This window comes from Notechis scutatus, chromosome 2 (genome assembly GCF_049901735.1).
Source record: "Notechis scutatus isolate UNSWTSFEM ecotype Mainland chromosome 2, rNotScu1.2, whole genome shotgun sequence".
NCBI lineage: Eukaryota > Metazoa > Chordata > Lepidosauria > Squamata > Elapidae > Notechis > Notechis scutatus.
In genome coordinates this window covers 19,984,967-20,000,814 of record NC_142010.1, presented here as the reverse complement: position 1 = coordinate 20,000,814, position 15,848 = coordinate 19,984,967, and the positions used below count along the sequence as shown (strand labels likewise).

At 41.7% G+C, this 15,848-nt stretch overlaps 1 protein-coding gene across 1 annotated transcript; it reads right to left on the bottom strand.

The window, feature by feature from the left end:
- Window positions 1–4,877: 4,877 nt before the first annotated feature.
- On the bottom strand, window positions 4,878–14,430 carry LOC113428268 (uncharacterized). Its single transcript, XM_026690831.2, has 7 exons — window positions 13,657–14,430; window positions 12,310–12,427; window positions 10,269–10,364; window positions 9,147–9,260; window positions 8,399–8,574; window positions 7,705–7,802; window positions 4,878–5,346 (listed from the first exon to the last, which is right to left on the bottom strand). Exons 1-7 carry the CDS (start codon window positions 13,714–13,716, stop codon window positions 5,229–5,231), a joined length of 780 nt encoding a protein of 259 aa, XP_026546616.2. The 5' UTR covers window positions 13,717–14,430; the 3' UTR covers window positions 4,878–5,228.
- Window positions 14,431–15,848: the final 1,418 nt, after the last annotated feature.

Below are 15,848 nucleotides of genomic sequence, written 5' to 3'. Positions count from 1 at the left end.
ATTCAAAATAAAAGACTTCTTATGGGTTTGCCATTAACTTTCTTGCTGTTTCTCAAGAACAAATTGTGTTTGTCTTCTTGAATGTCAAGCCTTTACAGCTGCTTTTGAAGCAAAGCTTCTAACCACTCCATGTTCCTTTGAAGTGATTTACAATTTTGAATCTTGCAACTCTGCTTCCTGAGACTAGAGATGAAGGAAGTTGACAACATAACCGTTTGTATAAGTTACCTGGTAGAGAAACTTCACCGAAATCTTACTCATGTGTACAAAATCCTGACTTTGGAGTGGTGGGATTCAAATTTTTTTACTACCTGTTCTGTGGGCATGGCTTGATGGGCATGGCAGGGGAAGGATACTGTAAAATCTCCAGAAGTGGTATTTTCCGAACAACTACAAAATTTCCACTACCGGTTCTCCAGAACTCGTGAGAACTTGCTGAATACCATCTCTGCTTTGGACTCTTTGGATGGGTCCTCCTTTCTGGGAGATGGAATCCATTTAATAAGGGCTACTTTTTATATTTTAATCTGCTGGGTGAAGCCCTTGCCATCTTCTTTGGAAGCCAAAGCAGTTGAATTCACTGCCTTAATTCATGTTTGATGTATTGCCAGAGACAAAACTGTTAATATCTTCACTAACTATGAATATTTTTGTTTGCTTTGCTCCAAGTGCCTGATGGAAATTGAAAAAATTACCTCAAGCTGCCAGATTGCTCACACAGACCTGGCCGTTTCACTTTGAGACCCACTTTTGGAGCATTGATTTCCTGAACAGGCTGCACAGTCAACAAAGAACCAGAATTTCTGCGTCAATCAAATACCTGCAATATTTTCCCTCAATTTATAATGTAGCATAAGGTTCCCCTCTTATATTAGAACATTCAGTCGACAAACTTCTAGCTTTATTAGCTAGTTCTTTTCCCTTCCCATATAGACATTCAGTTATCAAGACTAATACAGGCGAGGAGCTAGCTGTACAGAACAGAACAACAAGGACTCCCTGGAAGGACTCCCTGCTCAAGCAGGAAATCCTGTATTATTTCAGACAAATGGTTGTCCAATGTCTTCTTTAAAAACCTCCAGTGTTGGAGCACCCACAATTTCTAGAGGCAAGTCGTTCCACTGATTGTTTTAACTGCCAGGACATTTTCCCCGTAGTTCTAGGTTGCTTCTCTCCTTGATTAGTTTCCACCCATTGCTTCTTGTCCTGCTTTCAGGGTCATTGGTGTATAGATTAACCCCTTCTTTGTGGCAGTCCTTTAGATACTGAAACACTGCTATGCTATCATGTCACCCCTATTCCTTTTTTCCTTAAACTATTGAAAACTAAACCCCAACATTTAGGGTCAGAAAACAAGCGCCGATTGCTTTGCCTTGCTCTACTAGGACAATACCTCTCCAATTTCTCTTTTCTACACATAGTCTCATCTTCACTTTTTAAGGAAAAAAAAAAGAGTGAAAAGAAAAACGCTGTTTTCAAAAAAAGAAATGATCAGGTAAGAAAAAGGGAGAAACTGAAGTGAACACTTGCATATCTGGCAGAGTTCTGCCAAAGGTTGACTTCTTTCAGCATGAGAGAGAACTCTACTATCAGGCATAATGAACAGAGAATTCAAAATGTACCTATGGCAAGATTGATTTGATGTTCAGTAATTTTTTCCAAACCCATAAATCACTTTGAGGGAAAACTCCACTGAGCTAGGTAGCTGGGCAATCAGAGTTAAAATGAAGTAAAATTAATCCAAATAGTTTAGAATTAAGAAATAAGCACCTAACACGCACAAGCTAGTGGAAAGTTTACTAAATTGACAGCTATACACCAGTTTAACCTACTAATTAAAGAGTAGGGATGAAAATTAATGTACAGGGTAGCTGTCTACTGGGAAAGAAGTCTAGAAAGAGCTTCCAAGAAAGTGATAAAAGCTGAGGAAAATTGATGCATAAGGATCCAGGAAAATTCAAGAGCCCATTAAATTTAGGTAAAAACAATAAGCATAAAAAGAAGTGTAGAAAAGCAAAGTTCTTGGACAATTGTTAAAGGTGCTCCAGAAACATCCATAGCAACTGGAAATAATGTTGTAATTCAACAGAAACCAATTTCTTACCACATTTCCCCGAAAATAAGACCGTCTTATTTATTTTTTTGCCACCAAGGTCTTATTTTCAGGGGATGTCATCCACTAACTTCACTTGTGCGTGTCGCTCCCAGCCTCCTTTTCACTGTCAGAGGCCTTCAGGAACTTATTCTTCTGCGGCGGTCAAGGCTTTCCTGGAGGCCTCTGCAGTCGATAACAGAACTCCAGATCGACCCAGAGCTTTGTTATCAGCTACAGAGGCCTTCAGGAAAGCCTTGCCAGCCTTACTGGCTGCAGAAGAAATGGGCCAGTGAGGCAGGTGTCAGGGTGTGCAAGGCCTGGCTACAACTGTCCAAAGGTAAGTAGTAGGGCAGCTTCACCCCCCCATCCCCACCCTAGCTTAATTTTTACTCATGCACTCTGGTCGGCGGGATCTTAATTAGGGCTTATTTTGGGGGGGTAGGGCTTATATTGGGCGCCCATATAAAAATCAAGCTAGGACTTACTTTCAAGGTAGGCCGTATTTTCAGGGAAACAGGGTAGTCCTGAAAATGCAAGACAAGTGAAATCTTGGTACAAACTCAAAATTTAATTTAATGCATGTGAAAGTACTCAAAAAAAAAAAAAAAATCCAGAAAGGAGGAAGGACAAAGAGTTTTCTGTAGAAACATTACATTGTATTCCCCTATTATTGTTGTACTCCTCCTCCTCTTGATATTCAATTAACGGGAATTTTTGTAGAGGCTAAAGGGGGGGGGGGGGGGCTTTGAGCCCAAGAGTAGATAGGAAAAGAGTAAAGAGCAAGAGCAAATAGGCAAAACTCACGCACACTTCGAACAAGTTTAGAACTTTCTCTTTACAATTCAAAACACTTTCTCAACATTACACGCACAAACAAATCTGCACAAATACCAACAGATGGTGTGCTAACATTGCCAAACACTACCACCTGTAACACACAAACCCTTTGGAGAAACAGCTATAATCCGCTCAGGTGGACCAGGTCAGGTATTTGAGAAGGTGCTCACTTTGAAGTTTTATCTTTGGGATGACCTGTCGACTGCTCTTTTTTTAAAAAAAAAAAGCGAACAGATGCTGGGTCAATTTGGTCAAATCTGGCCCTAGGTTCTGCCTTTTCCAATAAACAACCGAGTCACAAGATCATTGAAAAGCAATTTAATAGAGTAATAAAGTGGGATCTTCCAATCAAAAGAGAGAACTTTGAAACCCATTTTACATTCCCTTTTATAGTAAAGACATCAAACAAATGCAAGACAAAAAGTCAGCTAAATTCTCTTCCGATGGACAATAAATTAGGTCTGTTACATTTTCTTTGACTGCTTCTCTGACATTGCAGTATTTTATGTCAACGTATTTGTTTTTTCCTCTCTCACCTGTTGCCATCTGTATACACGTTATTAACTTAAAACAGTAATACATACAGTAATGGCCAAAATTGTGGAAACTTTTTGAGAAAAGTGAATTTTTATGCCATCACTACCAAATAGGGAGATCTTGGTCTCATCACTCCAAATAACACTGTTTCATTGTTCCTCTGTCCAGATAACACGGGTTTTAGCCCAGTTTAGTCCTTTCACCTTCCTTCTGCTCTGCGTATTTACAAAGCCAAAACTTTGGCTCAAACTCTTTACGGAATTTCCATATGGATACGGGGCTTCAAGGATTGTATTGAAAGAACCCAGGCTGTCTTTCTTAGAAAACTTCTGGGTCTTCCTCCTTGTGTTGGTTTTGCTCCGATGTACCTGGAACTGGGCACTCGATCAGTCGAATGTATGGTGTGGATTAACACCCTTAAATAGTGGTTTCGGGTGTTCTTTCTGGCAGTTCCTGGTAGCTACCTCTCCCTGGCATTTGCTGACTCTCATATTTCTCATTGGGAGAGGGAGCTGATGAAGAAATTACACCTGCTAGTTTTTACGGGGGATGCCCTGGGAAATTATGGCCTTAAGGACGCCCAATTTAGGGTAGTTCAACAGCTTGTGGACATTGACTTACAATATCTACGAGCCAGAGCTAAAAAAACTTGCTCCCCTCTGATCTTCAGCTAATTTAATAATTATGGACTGAGGATGGCTTCCTATTTTTACACTCTAAACCATTCCCAAGTTTGGAAGAGCTTTCTCCCTAGCTCGCTTTAATGTCTTGCCCTCAGCACTACTGGATGGGCGATTTAAGAGGCTCCCGATTAACGAGCAGCTATGCCTGTGACAGAGCTGAGGTTGAAACTGTGGAGCATGTCCTTTTATATTGTCCTATGTATAACGCAGGCATATCTAAGTTACTGTCTCTCCTTGAAACAGACCCTTCTAGACCCAATGTTAGTAATTTGTTCTTATATTGTCTAGGGCAGGGGTGGGCAAACTTTTTGGCTCGGGGGCCTCATTGACTTTTAAAATTTGACAGACGGGCCGCTACCTGGTGTCGAAATGCCTGTCATTACAAGTCAAAATCAAATGAATGCAGTTATTCAATCATTCACATCAAACCTTAATTCTGTACCAATCTTCGGCGGGCCGGATTAAAAAGACCAACGGGCCGGATGTGGCCCTCGGGCCGTAGTTTGCCCACCCCTGCTCTAGGGGATGGCTCCTCATACATCACTTCTCAGGTTTCCATTTTTTTTTTAAGAGCTGTAACCATCAGAGAACGCTGTAATTCCCCTTAGTCGTTTTTGGTGACCAATTGTTTATGACTAATTTTCCCATGTTCTTCTTTTGTTGTACTTGTGTTTTGGTCTGTGAGTATTAGTATTATTAGTATTAGTATTATTATTAGTATTAGTATTATTAGTATTATTAATATTAGTATTATTATTAGTATTAGTCCTTTCACCTTTGTTTGAGAGATAAAAGTGGCTTTTTTCATGGAATTCTAGATTTTAGACCAAATTCCTGCAGTCTGCGCTGAACAGACCTTGCACTCAACTTCACAGTGCATTGCACCATTTCATCCCAGATGATTTTCTTCGGTCACGTAGGCAGTCTCTGAATTCTTCTATCAATTTTGGCTACTACTGTATAGCTCCTTTCACTTCAATATCCAAATACTTTTAACAATTTTATATTTTCCTCTTTTGACCATAAAACCTCAGTTGAAAATATTAAAAACATCAGTTTAAAGACATTTTGGGATCTCATAAAATCATATTTTTTTTGCAAATGTAGCGGTGTGTATTGCTGCATGTCCCTGAGCCGGCAGTGCCATCATCGTTCAAATATGCACAGTTTCCTCCATTTCCCATGACTTCCAACCTGCAAAAGAGGCAGAAATTAGGCAGTGGGGAGAATTTCCCGCCTAGCGGGTACCAAAGGGCTTCTGAGTTTACAGTTCACCTAGCTGAGCCTTGTCTTGCCTTCTCAAGGATGATTTTGCAGGTTGTTCCCCAATTCAGCTAGGGGAAGCATTGACCTTACAGTGCCGCTGTGTCCCAGGAGCTCAGCCCTCTGGACTCAGTTTCAAGTGGAATTCTGAGCACACTATTTGTACAGGTCGTCCTTGACTTACAACCACAATTAGGACTGGAATGTCCATTGCTTAAGCAAAGCAATTATTAACTGGGTTGTGCCCAATTTTATAACTTTTTTTGCCACAGTTGTTGAGTGAATCAAATGATTTTAAACGGGTCCAGCTTTCACCGTTGTATTTGCTTCCTGGGAAGATCACAAGTGGCGACCTCATGACCCCAGGATGCTGCAACCATTGTAACTTTCTTGCCAGCAGACCTGGGGATCCCAGCGTGATATGGAGACCATCAATTGGTTGATTTGATTTGTTATCACTGTGGGGGTGAGAGGAGTTTATTTAGTTTAGTATTGTTGTTTTATTTCTGTAAGCTACCCAGAGTCACTATGAGTCAGTTGAGTGGCCATATAAATTTTCCTAACAAATAATTATGGGCTACTTGCCAAATTTTGACCATGGGGATACTAATGATAATTGTAACTGTGTGGATCAATCACAAGTCATTCCATTATAACTTCCAATGCTTGCTTTTTTTTTCAATTGATGAAAATTTGATTAGGAAAATATTATAATGTGCAGAAATGAATAGATTAACACTTGCAATTAAAGACAAGGAGCAATCCGAATATTATAAAGATATGGGAACTATTTTATCGATGGTTAGAGAAAAAACATGAAAGCTAGAAATATCTAATAGAGTAGCGAAATAAAGAAAATATCTTAATAGCATTAAACATGGTAAGAAGAGGATTGTTATGATAGATATATTATATATACCAGGGGCCGCCAACTTTTTGGACCTGAGGGACCACGAAACTCATAATTTTAAATCCCACAGACCACTAATATGAATTCTGATTGACTGATAGTGGCTTGCCGACATTGGTGGGAGAGAGAGATCTGATCTAACCGCGGAGGGCTGGTGGTGATGTTCCCTCACAAATACACAAACACAGAGGTCCGTCTCACACACACACATACCCTCCAAGGCAGCCACATTCCTAACCTGCTTTTCAGCTCTGTTCTCATGGGGAGGGGGAGAGAGGCGGTGTTCTGTGATCGGTAGGAAAATGGGGGGGGGGGGGCTTTTCCTGCAGATTTTTTTTTTGGGATTTTCCCAGGGTCTCTGTCTGCAGAGGAAAATCCCCCAAAAAGTCTGCAGGAAAATTCCCCACCCCGTTTTCCTATTGATCAATCGTTCTTTATTTGGGATCGCAGGATACCGTTTCCAGCTCTGTTTTCAGGAGGAGAGAGAGAGACTTTTGGCTTCATGCAAGGAAAGCAGCAGAAGTCTTTCTTTCTCCCCCCCAAACTCCGCCAGAAATGAGTCTTTGACGGCACAGCCACTTGGAGCAGGATGCCTTGCAGGGTCCCAAAGACTCATTTCTGGCGGTGTTTGGGGGAGAGAAAGAAAGACTTTGGTGCTTTCCTTGCGTGCAGCCAAAAGCAGAAGAAGAAAGAAGTGGAAAGAAGCAGCCCAGTGGCCAGGCAAGGCGTGTAGGGTGCGTTCCCCCCCTCCGCCCTTTCCCCCCTCCCCTCACTACCTCGTGCTGTTCACAATGCAAGTGACGCAAGCCTTGTGTTCCCACGCAGCCTGCATTAATTGCTTTGGGGGGGGGGGTGCTCTGGGGGTGACATTTCTCTGTGGACCACCAAAATTTTCTTGCGGACCACCAGTGGGCTGTAGGCCGCCAATTGGCGACCACTGATATCTACTAATAATAAGTGAAGATCTAAAGATGTTATCGTTATAGTGTGAGAGATATTATGTATATTAATAACAAGATAACAAAAGAGAACTAATATCAATGTAACGAATATGATAATAATTTTGATTATTGACGCACAAGGTATCTGTACCTAGACGACACACCGTTAAATGGAAGATGAATTGTTTGTACTTATAAAAAAAAAACTTTTATAAAAAATAACTTTCAATGCTTGCTAAATGAATGGCTGTAAGTCAAGGACTACCCATAATGCATTTTGAGTTACATTAGCAGGGCCAAATCTTTTTAGGGGGCAATGCCTGAATAGTGGCGGCCAGGGGGCTCTTTCTAGGATCAGTCCTGAGCTGGGGAGAGCCTCTGCAGAGGCATTTAGCTTTCAGCTTTTGCCAACTGAAAGGGAAAGAGGAAGAGACTCACGTTGAATTTTCTCCATCTAGCCACTTCCAGGGCTGATTTGGTTCTCTCTTGAGGCCGATCCAAAAGACGTGGTCTCTTGTGAATTTCTTCACAAAATCCTTTTAAAAAAAGAAAGAAATAAAAGCTGTGCATGTTGGAACCTTGCGCTGCTAGATTACCAGCTGAATTTCTGAACTTTAATTAAAGTTATCTTTTGAACAGTAATTAACCCTAATAAAACATACCTAGTAGTTCTGTGGTGAGCAGCAAAATGGTAGAAGCTGATTAACTTTTTAAAAGTAAATTTAAAACCTTTTTTAGAAGGCAAAACTCTTGATTTTCCTAGAATCGATCTTGGCAATGTCTAGTTCTACTGTTTGCTTCCTGATTCTATCTCTGTACTGAAATTCACATCTATTAATCATTTGAGGATAGTTATCAGATGTTTCTAGGCAGGAAAAAATGAAAGAAGCAGATGACAGAAATATTTCAATGATATTCTTGGATTTTTAATATTCTGCTTTGTAAAACTGGCAGATTTTGGAACCTGGAGAAGATTAAAAGTCTTTGGAAGTTTTTATTCAGAAACGCATCTAAGGAAGTTTTTTTTTTAGCAATATTAGGAGGAAAATATTTTAACTTTTTCATGTTGTACAACAGCGTGCACCATCAATGAAGCAACAATACTTCCATGGCATCCAGTTACATTACTCACCATTTCCTTTGTAATGTTGGCTAGGAAAGCATTATGCAATGTACAGATGTTCTGACTCTCATTCTGGGTCTTTTCTTCTTCTGAAAATTTATAGCAACGTCTCTCATATCCAATCCAACCAGGTGGACATGTAACCGGTATACATTTTATTGCATTCCGTTGGTGGTATAATATTCCTAGAACAGAGAAAGATGGAAAGAGTAAACACTAATTTATCCAGTCCTGTTGTTATGGGTAAGGTGGGGCCCTCCTGCTGAATCCGAACCTGTGAGTGAGTTCTGATACAACCCAATCTAGATGAGAAGCCCCATGGTCTAGCAGTTGTAATGACCTCCATCCTGCAATCCTCAGATTAATAGAGACTATGGACCTGAGCAGTGATTTGCATGCTGGATTTGGATCAAAGATACCAGATGCAAATCCATTTATTCAGCCATGAAACTATTGGTGGGATTTTCCACTAATTTGACCAACCTATCACACATTTTGTCCACTTATTTCGCATTTATTGCTTCTGCCAGGAAATCACTACATAAATATATGTCCCACCCCCACTTTTCAAGCATCAAGACTTGTTCCAAACATTGGACCTGAATTTTCCTGTATTGGATGAAGTAGATTACAGTTGCTAAAAACTGGGTCAAAGCGAACTCTTATGTTTCTAATCGAACTGCATTCAGCTTCATGAAGTTATGTGTGAAGTAGCATTTAAAGGCAAAAGTACTGTACCAGGATCAGGATTCCTTACCCATCCCAAAGAAGAAACCGCCAAAGATGAGGTAAGAAATGACGACAAATCCAATCAATAGGTAAGAGGGAAAAGGTAGGCGAGAGAAACATCTGGATACTGGTTCTCCATGAGCTGAAAACCCAGGGGAAAAAAAATTATGTACAGTTGGGTCTGGTGAAGCAGGATTGGATATGCTACACTTCCCATCAGCCGAAAACGTGTGACTGGCAGGAACAGGCCTTCTCTGCTGTAGCCTTTGTCTTGTGGGCTGTTCCCCCAGAGATTAGAATGGCTCCAACCCTGCTAGCCTTTCCCAAGACATTACAAACTTGGCTAGGTACCTGGGCTTGGAGCTCGGAATGGGGTAAGAGCCCCATTTCTTGGCTTTACCGTTAGTTGATTAACTATCTTGGCTGATATTTCTATTTCTTTTCTGGGTGCTTTTACTGTTTCATTGGTTTTAATTATTTTAATGGTTCTATTATTTATATATACATTATATAATTTATATTTCTATATTCTAAAATTATAGAGCTATACTCTATTAAAAGATATAATTACACTCTAAAACTATAAATTATATTATAATTATATTCTAAAAAACGTATATTCGCCTTCATTCATTTAGAAGTATATGCACTCAGAGTCACTTGACTGAGTAGGGGAGCTATAGGAATTGAATAAATAAAATTGATGATGAGGAAACCTATATGAAAGGCTGCACAAGGGGTGAGATAAAACCGGCCTTTCAATTGCTTGACATAAACTACACACAGTCCCAGAAATAAATCCATTTTCCTCTTCTCCTTTTTGGAGCATCTTGGACAAGGAACATATCCAGACAGACCCATAGTAAAACCTGTACTTTTGTATATTCCGAGCAGACTTCCTGCTCCCTCCTGCACATTTGATGTAAATGACCTCTTAAAGCTTACTAGGATGACAGCCTAGATCTGTAATGACATTTGCTTCTTTATTTCTGTCCCATGAAACATTAAAATTCAGAAGTTTTTTGGAAGTCCAATTGGGGACACAGTACATGTTTTGAATTGCTCCATATGCTCCTGTGGCCATGGCTTAGACATTTCAATCCCTCATTTTGGGTAACTGGCTTCCAGATATTGATATTGGTATTACTACCTGCATCTTCCTCTTGTTCACCTGCAGATCCATTGGAAAGAGAGCTCTGCAGTTTTTTCTCCTCATCCATATTCATTATTCCTGGATTTGTATGATCTGGAATTGGAAATGAGGCTGTCACAAGAAGGAAGAAGGCCAAGATGCATACAGAAGCAGGCAAATTACTACTAATTTCAAAGAATCGCTTTTTATATATAGGATACAGCCTCTTGCAAAGCATGTAGTAGAAAGCAGAAAGTTTTTTTATTGTCATCAATAAATTGAGCAACTTTTTAGTAGAAGAGCAAAAAATAATAATCCAACGTTCTGTTATTTAGTTCATGTCAAAAGGGTTGACATGACTCCCCTTGTTAGCGGAATCCACACTGGTCTGAGAATCAGTGTCTCCACTAGATAATTGACAGTCATGCTGAAATTAAATTAATCAACTAAAATTGGTAAACTTCCTCAAACCCCCAAATAAGTTACCCAGACATAATCCATATATCAAAGGATAAGGTCTGCAAACACAGAGTTAATCAAATTAGGTCTCCCAGGGAAACCATGTATTCACAAGAATAAACATACATACAGGCAATTCTCACAACAGTTCAATTAGTGACCGTTTGAAGTTACAATGGCACTGAAAAAATGACTTATGACCATTTTTCGCACTTACGACCTTTGTAGCATCCCCATGATCATCTGATCAAAATTCAGATGCTTGGCAACTGGTTCATATGTATGACCGTTGCGGTATCCAAAGGTTACGTGATCCCTTTTGCGACCTTCTGACAAGCGAAGTCAATGGGGAAACCAGATTTATTTAACTGTGTCACTAACTTAACTGCAGTGATTCATTTAACAAATATGGCAAGAAATATCGTAAAATGGGGGCACAACTCACTTAACAAATTTCTCACTTAGCAACATCAATTTTGTGGCCGTAGGCTACGGTACACACAGGTTGTGTCACCCTAGAATCTAAGTGTAACCCTAGAATCAGAAGTTGGAACCCCAAATTATTCTTCTGATACTATCATACTCTATTACTGTGCCAATTACCAGGGTGTATTTGATTTAAATCAAGTCAATTTAAATCACAATTTAAATCATGATTTAAAACACTAGTAAGAAGGCTTGATTTAAATCAACTTGATTTAAATCATAATTTTTAAAGAGCAACCGTCATCTCTATCCGGCAGGAATTCCTCCTCCTGACCTGCTGTTGACTCACCAACAGTCCCAATATTGCAGAATATATAGCCTTATGCTACATAACTAAGCTCCCTTTCAATAAACTAAATGATTAATGTATCTTAAATAGAAAACTATTTTTAGATAGATTTTTACTCCAAAAGCATTTCATTAAAATAAATCTGATTTTTAAAAAATCCAATTTAAATTTAAAAAATCATTTATTTTTTTAAAATCATTTTTATCCACCCTGCCAATTACTCTATTGTATAGGTAAATTTTCAAAGGAAAACGGTAAGAAATATAATTTTCACCAATACAGCTAATATCCACTGCTATTGCAGAAGCTTTTGCCATTGGCACTAATGAAGAATTTTGCACAAAAATCTTGGATGGACACATTGCAAGGCTGCATATCCAGTTTCAGCAACCTTATCCACTCAAACCCTCCCATCCAAAGAAACCCTTAGGTCTGAATTGCTTACTGGAAAGTGGGTGCAGTCTTTCCCCAAATATAGGTAGTCCTCAACTTACAGCCACAATTGAGCCCAAAATTTGTGTTGTTGCTAAATGATTCACGTCTTAAGTGAATTTTGTCCCATTTGACAACCTTCCTTGCCACGGTTGTGAAGTGAATCCCTGCTGATGTAAAGTTAGAAACACAGTTGTGAAGTGAATCCGGCTTCCCCACTGACTGTGTCTGTCAGGAGACCGCAAAAGGGGGTCGCTTGACCCCGGGACACCGCAAGGTTCATAAATATAAACCAGTTGCCAAGCGACTGCATCGGTCGTCAAGTGAGAAAAACGGTCATAAGTCACTTTTTTTCAGTATCTTTGTAACCTCGGTCAGCAAACGAATTCTTACTTCCGGTAAACATGCCGCTTCTCCAAAGTTGCAAAGGCTCAGCCCGAAGCAGCCGTTCCCCCGCTCCCCTCCGCTGCGCCCACCAGGGAAACCTCCGCAACTGACCGCCAAGCAACGCCTGGAAAGGAAGCGGCCCCCCGTAAGCCCCGAAGACCTGGAGAGCTCTTGGCCAGCCTCGCCGCTCTTCAATTATGCCCCGCCCGTCTCTTTCGCACAGCGGCCCGTTATGATGACGTATGTTTACCGGGAACTGCCGCGTAAAATGAGAGCGCCGTAGCCTCGGGCTGGCTCCGGCGTTGGCCAAAAAAAAAAAAAAAAGCGCTCTGGCTAGTACAGCCCTCCCGAGCCTGCGCAGAGAATCCTCCGTTGCAAAAACACTCTCAGCTCCCCGAAGAGTTTATTTTCCTCCTTCCTCGTAAAGGAAGATCCGGATCCAGGCTGGATCTGTGTCTAAAGAAGTGACTTTCATGGGTATGAAACACCCAGCCCAGGTTTCTAAAGCAGATGGGCTTCGATGCAAGGGGGGGAGAGCGCCTGTTTTCTTCTTTACTATGTACATTTACAGGGATTTAGATAGAAAAAGCAGCCACTATTCATGCCACCCAGTAGAAAGCTGCTTCCTTTCCTTCTGATTCCTTGTAAGTCTCCATGTTTACTCTGCTTCTCCCCCAGAACTGTTTTCTAGCACAGTCTGTTCTCTACCAACTCCTGCCCCGCTTCCCTTCCCCCTCACAGCTTTTCAGAGAGAGAGAACGAGAAGAGAGAAGGGAGGGAAGGAGGTTGGGAGAGGGGAAGAGGAAGAGTAAAGGGGGGAGAAAGAAGAGAGGAGGAAGGAAGTTGGAAGGAGGGAGAGGGGAAGAGGGAGAGAGATAGAGAGGGGGAGAGGGAGCGAGGGAAGGGAGATTGAGAGAAGGGGGGAGGGAGTAGGAGAGGGAGGTTGGAGGGAGGGGGAGGTTGAGAGGGGGAGGGAAGTTGAGGGAGGGGGAGAGGGTGGGAAGGGGGAGAAAGGGGGGAGAGGGACAGAGAGGGGGAGGAAGAGGGAGATTGGGAGAGGGGTTGACAGAGGGAGAGAGAGAGGGAGGGGAGAAAGAGGAAGGGAGAGAGGAGAGGGGGAGGGAAAGAGTGCTAGAAGGGGAGAAGGGAGACAGAAGGAAATAGGCTGAAGAGGAATATGGAGCGCTCAAGGGTGGAGGGGAGCCCAGTACAGGCACAAGTACCCCTCCCTCTACCTCCCCCGCACTCACTGAACTATCCCATGCTTCTCTTCCCGCCCCTTGGGGGCCCCACGGCGGCTTGGGCCATCAACCTACCAGCCCCGACCCAACCCCGTCACTGATTGCTCCTTACCTTTCCAAGACCCACAGAGTTAAGCATATCCGAAAAGGGAAGGGAGAGAGGCCGCTCCATTGTGCAGCCATCTTTTCCTGAGACGCTGGCTTTTTTCCTGGCGAGTTGCCAGCCTTCCCTCCACCCAGCCAGAGCCCGACAAAATGACTGTTCAAAACGCCCCTTTTCTTCTGCTCCAACGCTTTCAGCCGCTTTTCCCCGCCTCCTTCTGGATGTTTTCACCCCTTCCACCGCCAAAGCTTCCTTCTTGGGCAAAGGGCCAGGCAGGGCGTTCTTACAAACTCCATAGCTTTTGGGTTTCACTTTGGTGACTTAGAAACGCCAAGCATGCATTCCTAAAGGAGGTCTGCTTCAGTGGCAAAGCCTATGGCTTTAAGCAATTGCTTGCTTTCCAGAGGGAGAGAGAGAGAGATTACCAAGGCCTTTTTATTCCTCTTGTTACATACAAGGATATTTACAGGAATTTGAGAGAGAAAACAACCATTTCTACCAGCTTTCTTTCTCCTGTCTCTTGAAAGTCTCCAACGGCCTCTCCCCCAGTTATTTTCCAGCACCCCTCCAGTCTGTTGTTGTCTTCCAACTCCTCCCTTCTCTTCCCTTCCTCTCCACTTTTCACGCAGAGAGCTACCTTAGGTAAGAAGTGTTAGAAGAAATATCCTTTTGGGTTCAGTTCCAAGTGGGGAAAAAGACACTGGAAGCATGGTGGCTGTTTGGAAAGATGGCTTAATGGTGGACAGGACCACGTGGCTTGGAGCTCCAAAGTGAAAAGGATGATCACATGCTTCAAGATGTTGGGTGAAGGAAAAGAAGTGGGAAGAGGCTGAGAGACCCCTTAGTTATATACCCTATGTTGGGACCCACCTTGTTTCCTGTTCCTGTTTAAGAGATGTATCCCATTGGCTGTCAAACTCCCAGGGGCAGGGGTCTTAGCTAACTTTGTAAGGTTTGTCTGAAGCACATGGCTTCACCTGAGTGTGGCTGATACAATCTTCCTAGGCCAAATGGTGATATGGGCAGAGACCTTTGTTGTGTAGAATACTCTGGTCCAGCCCTTAATGGTGGAGGTAAGCTTCTGCTTCTGAGTTTCTAATTCTCTTTTTAGGGGAAATATTTTGCCTTTTTAATATTTCCTAGGATATTTCATTCTAGTCATCTGCTAGTTGTTGATTTCCTTCTGCCTGGGAAGGAGGTTTGCTGAAGCCAGTGATGTTTTTAAGAGTTTTCCACATGTTTTCTGGTTCATTTGTTGATTCTTTAACTTTTCAGAGTAGCTTCTTTTTGCTGCTCTGATCTCTCTTGTTAATATGTTTCTGGCCTGATTGTATAGCATTGTGTCACCTTTTCTGTAGGCTTCCTCTTTGGAACGAGGTAGCTGCTTCAGTTTAGCTGTGAACCAAGGTTTACAAAGGAGAGGGGTGGGTTCTAACTTCCTACAGAAGGAAATAGGCTGAATGAATAAACTGGGCTTAAAGCCTTGCTTTGCACATTTGTAGATCTGGACTGTCTTCCCTTTAAGTTGACACTGTGTGGGATGTACCTTCCTCTGGGTTTGGGACTCAGTCCTTCCCAGGCTGGGGCTTTCAGGTCTATTTGTAGATAGCTATTTTTATGTCAGTTTTGATCTCTGCATGAAGCACATGCTTCAGTCTTGAGATGATAAAACTTGAGATATGCACCTCAAAGGATAGTCCCACCAAATGCCTGGAGAGATTTGTTTTCTTCAGTCACCATTTTTCTGCACAGTCATTCCGAAAGTGAGGTCCTTGGTGCTCTTAGATTTAGACTTGAATAACTTTATTGTCACTTTAAATGTACACTAATAGGTATACATTAAAATGAAATTTCATTGCATACAGCTCTCAAAGGATCACCCCCTCCAATATACACAAACATGACATAATTATGCATATACCCTTATATATGACACAAACAATAGTCTAGTTCAGATGTATACATGTACATGGCGAGAAAAACGAATCTTGCAAGTTTATCAGACGGATGGCATACGGAACAAAGCTGTTACAGAATCAGGAAGTCCTGCTAGAAATACTTTGAAACCTCCTCCCAGAGGGGAGCAACAGAAACAGACCGTGAAGTCGGTGTGTGGGGTCTCTAACAATGTTTTGAGCTCTAAGCACATAGCGCTTATAAGCAGCATCCTGAATACCAGGAAGGGAACTTCCTATAATCTT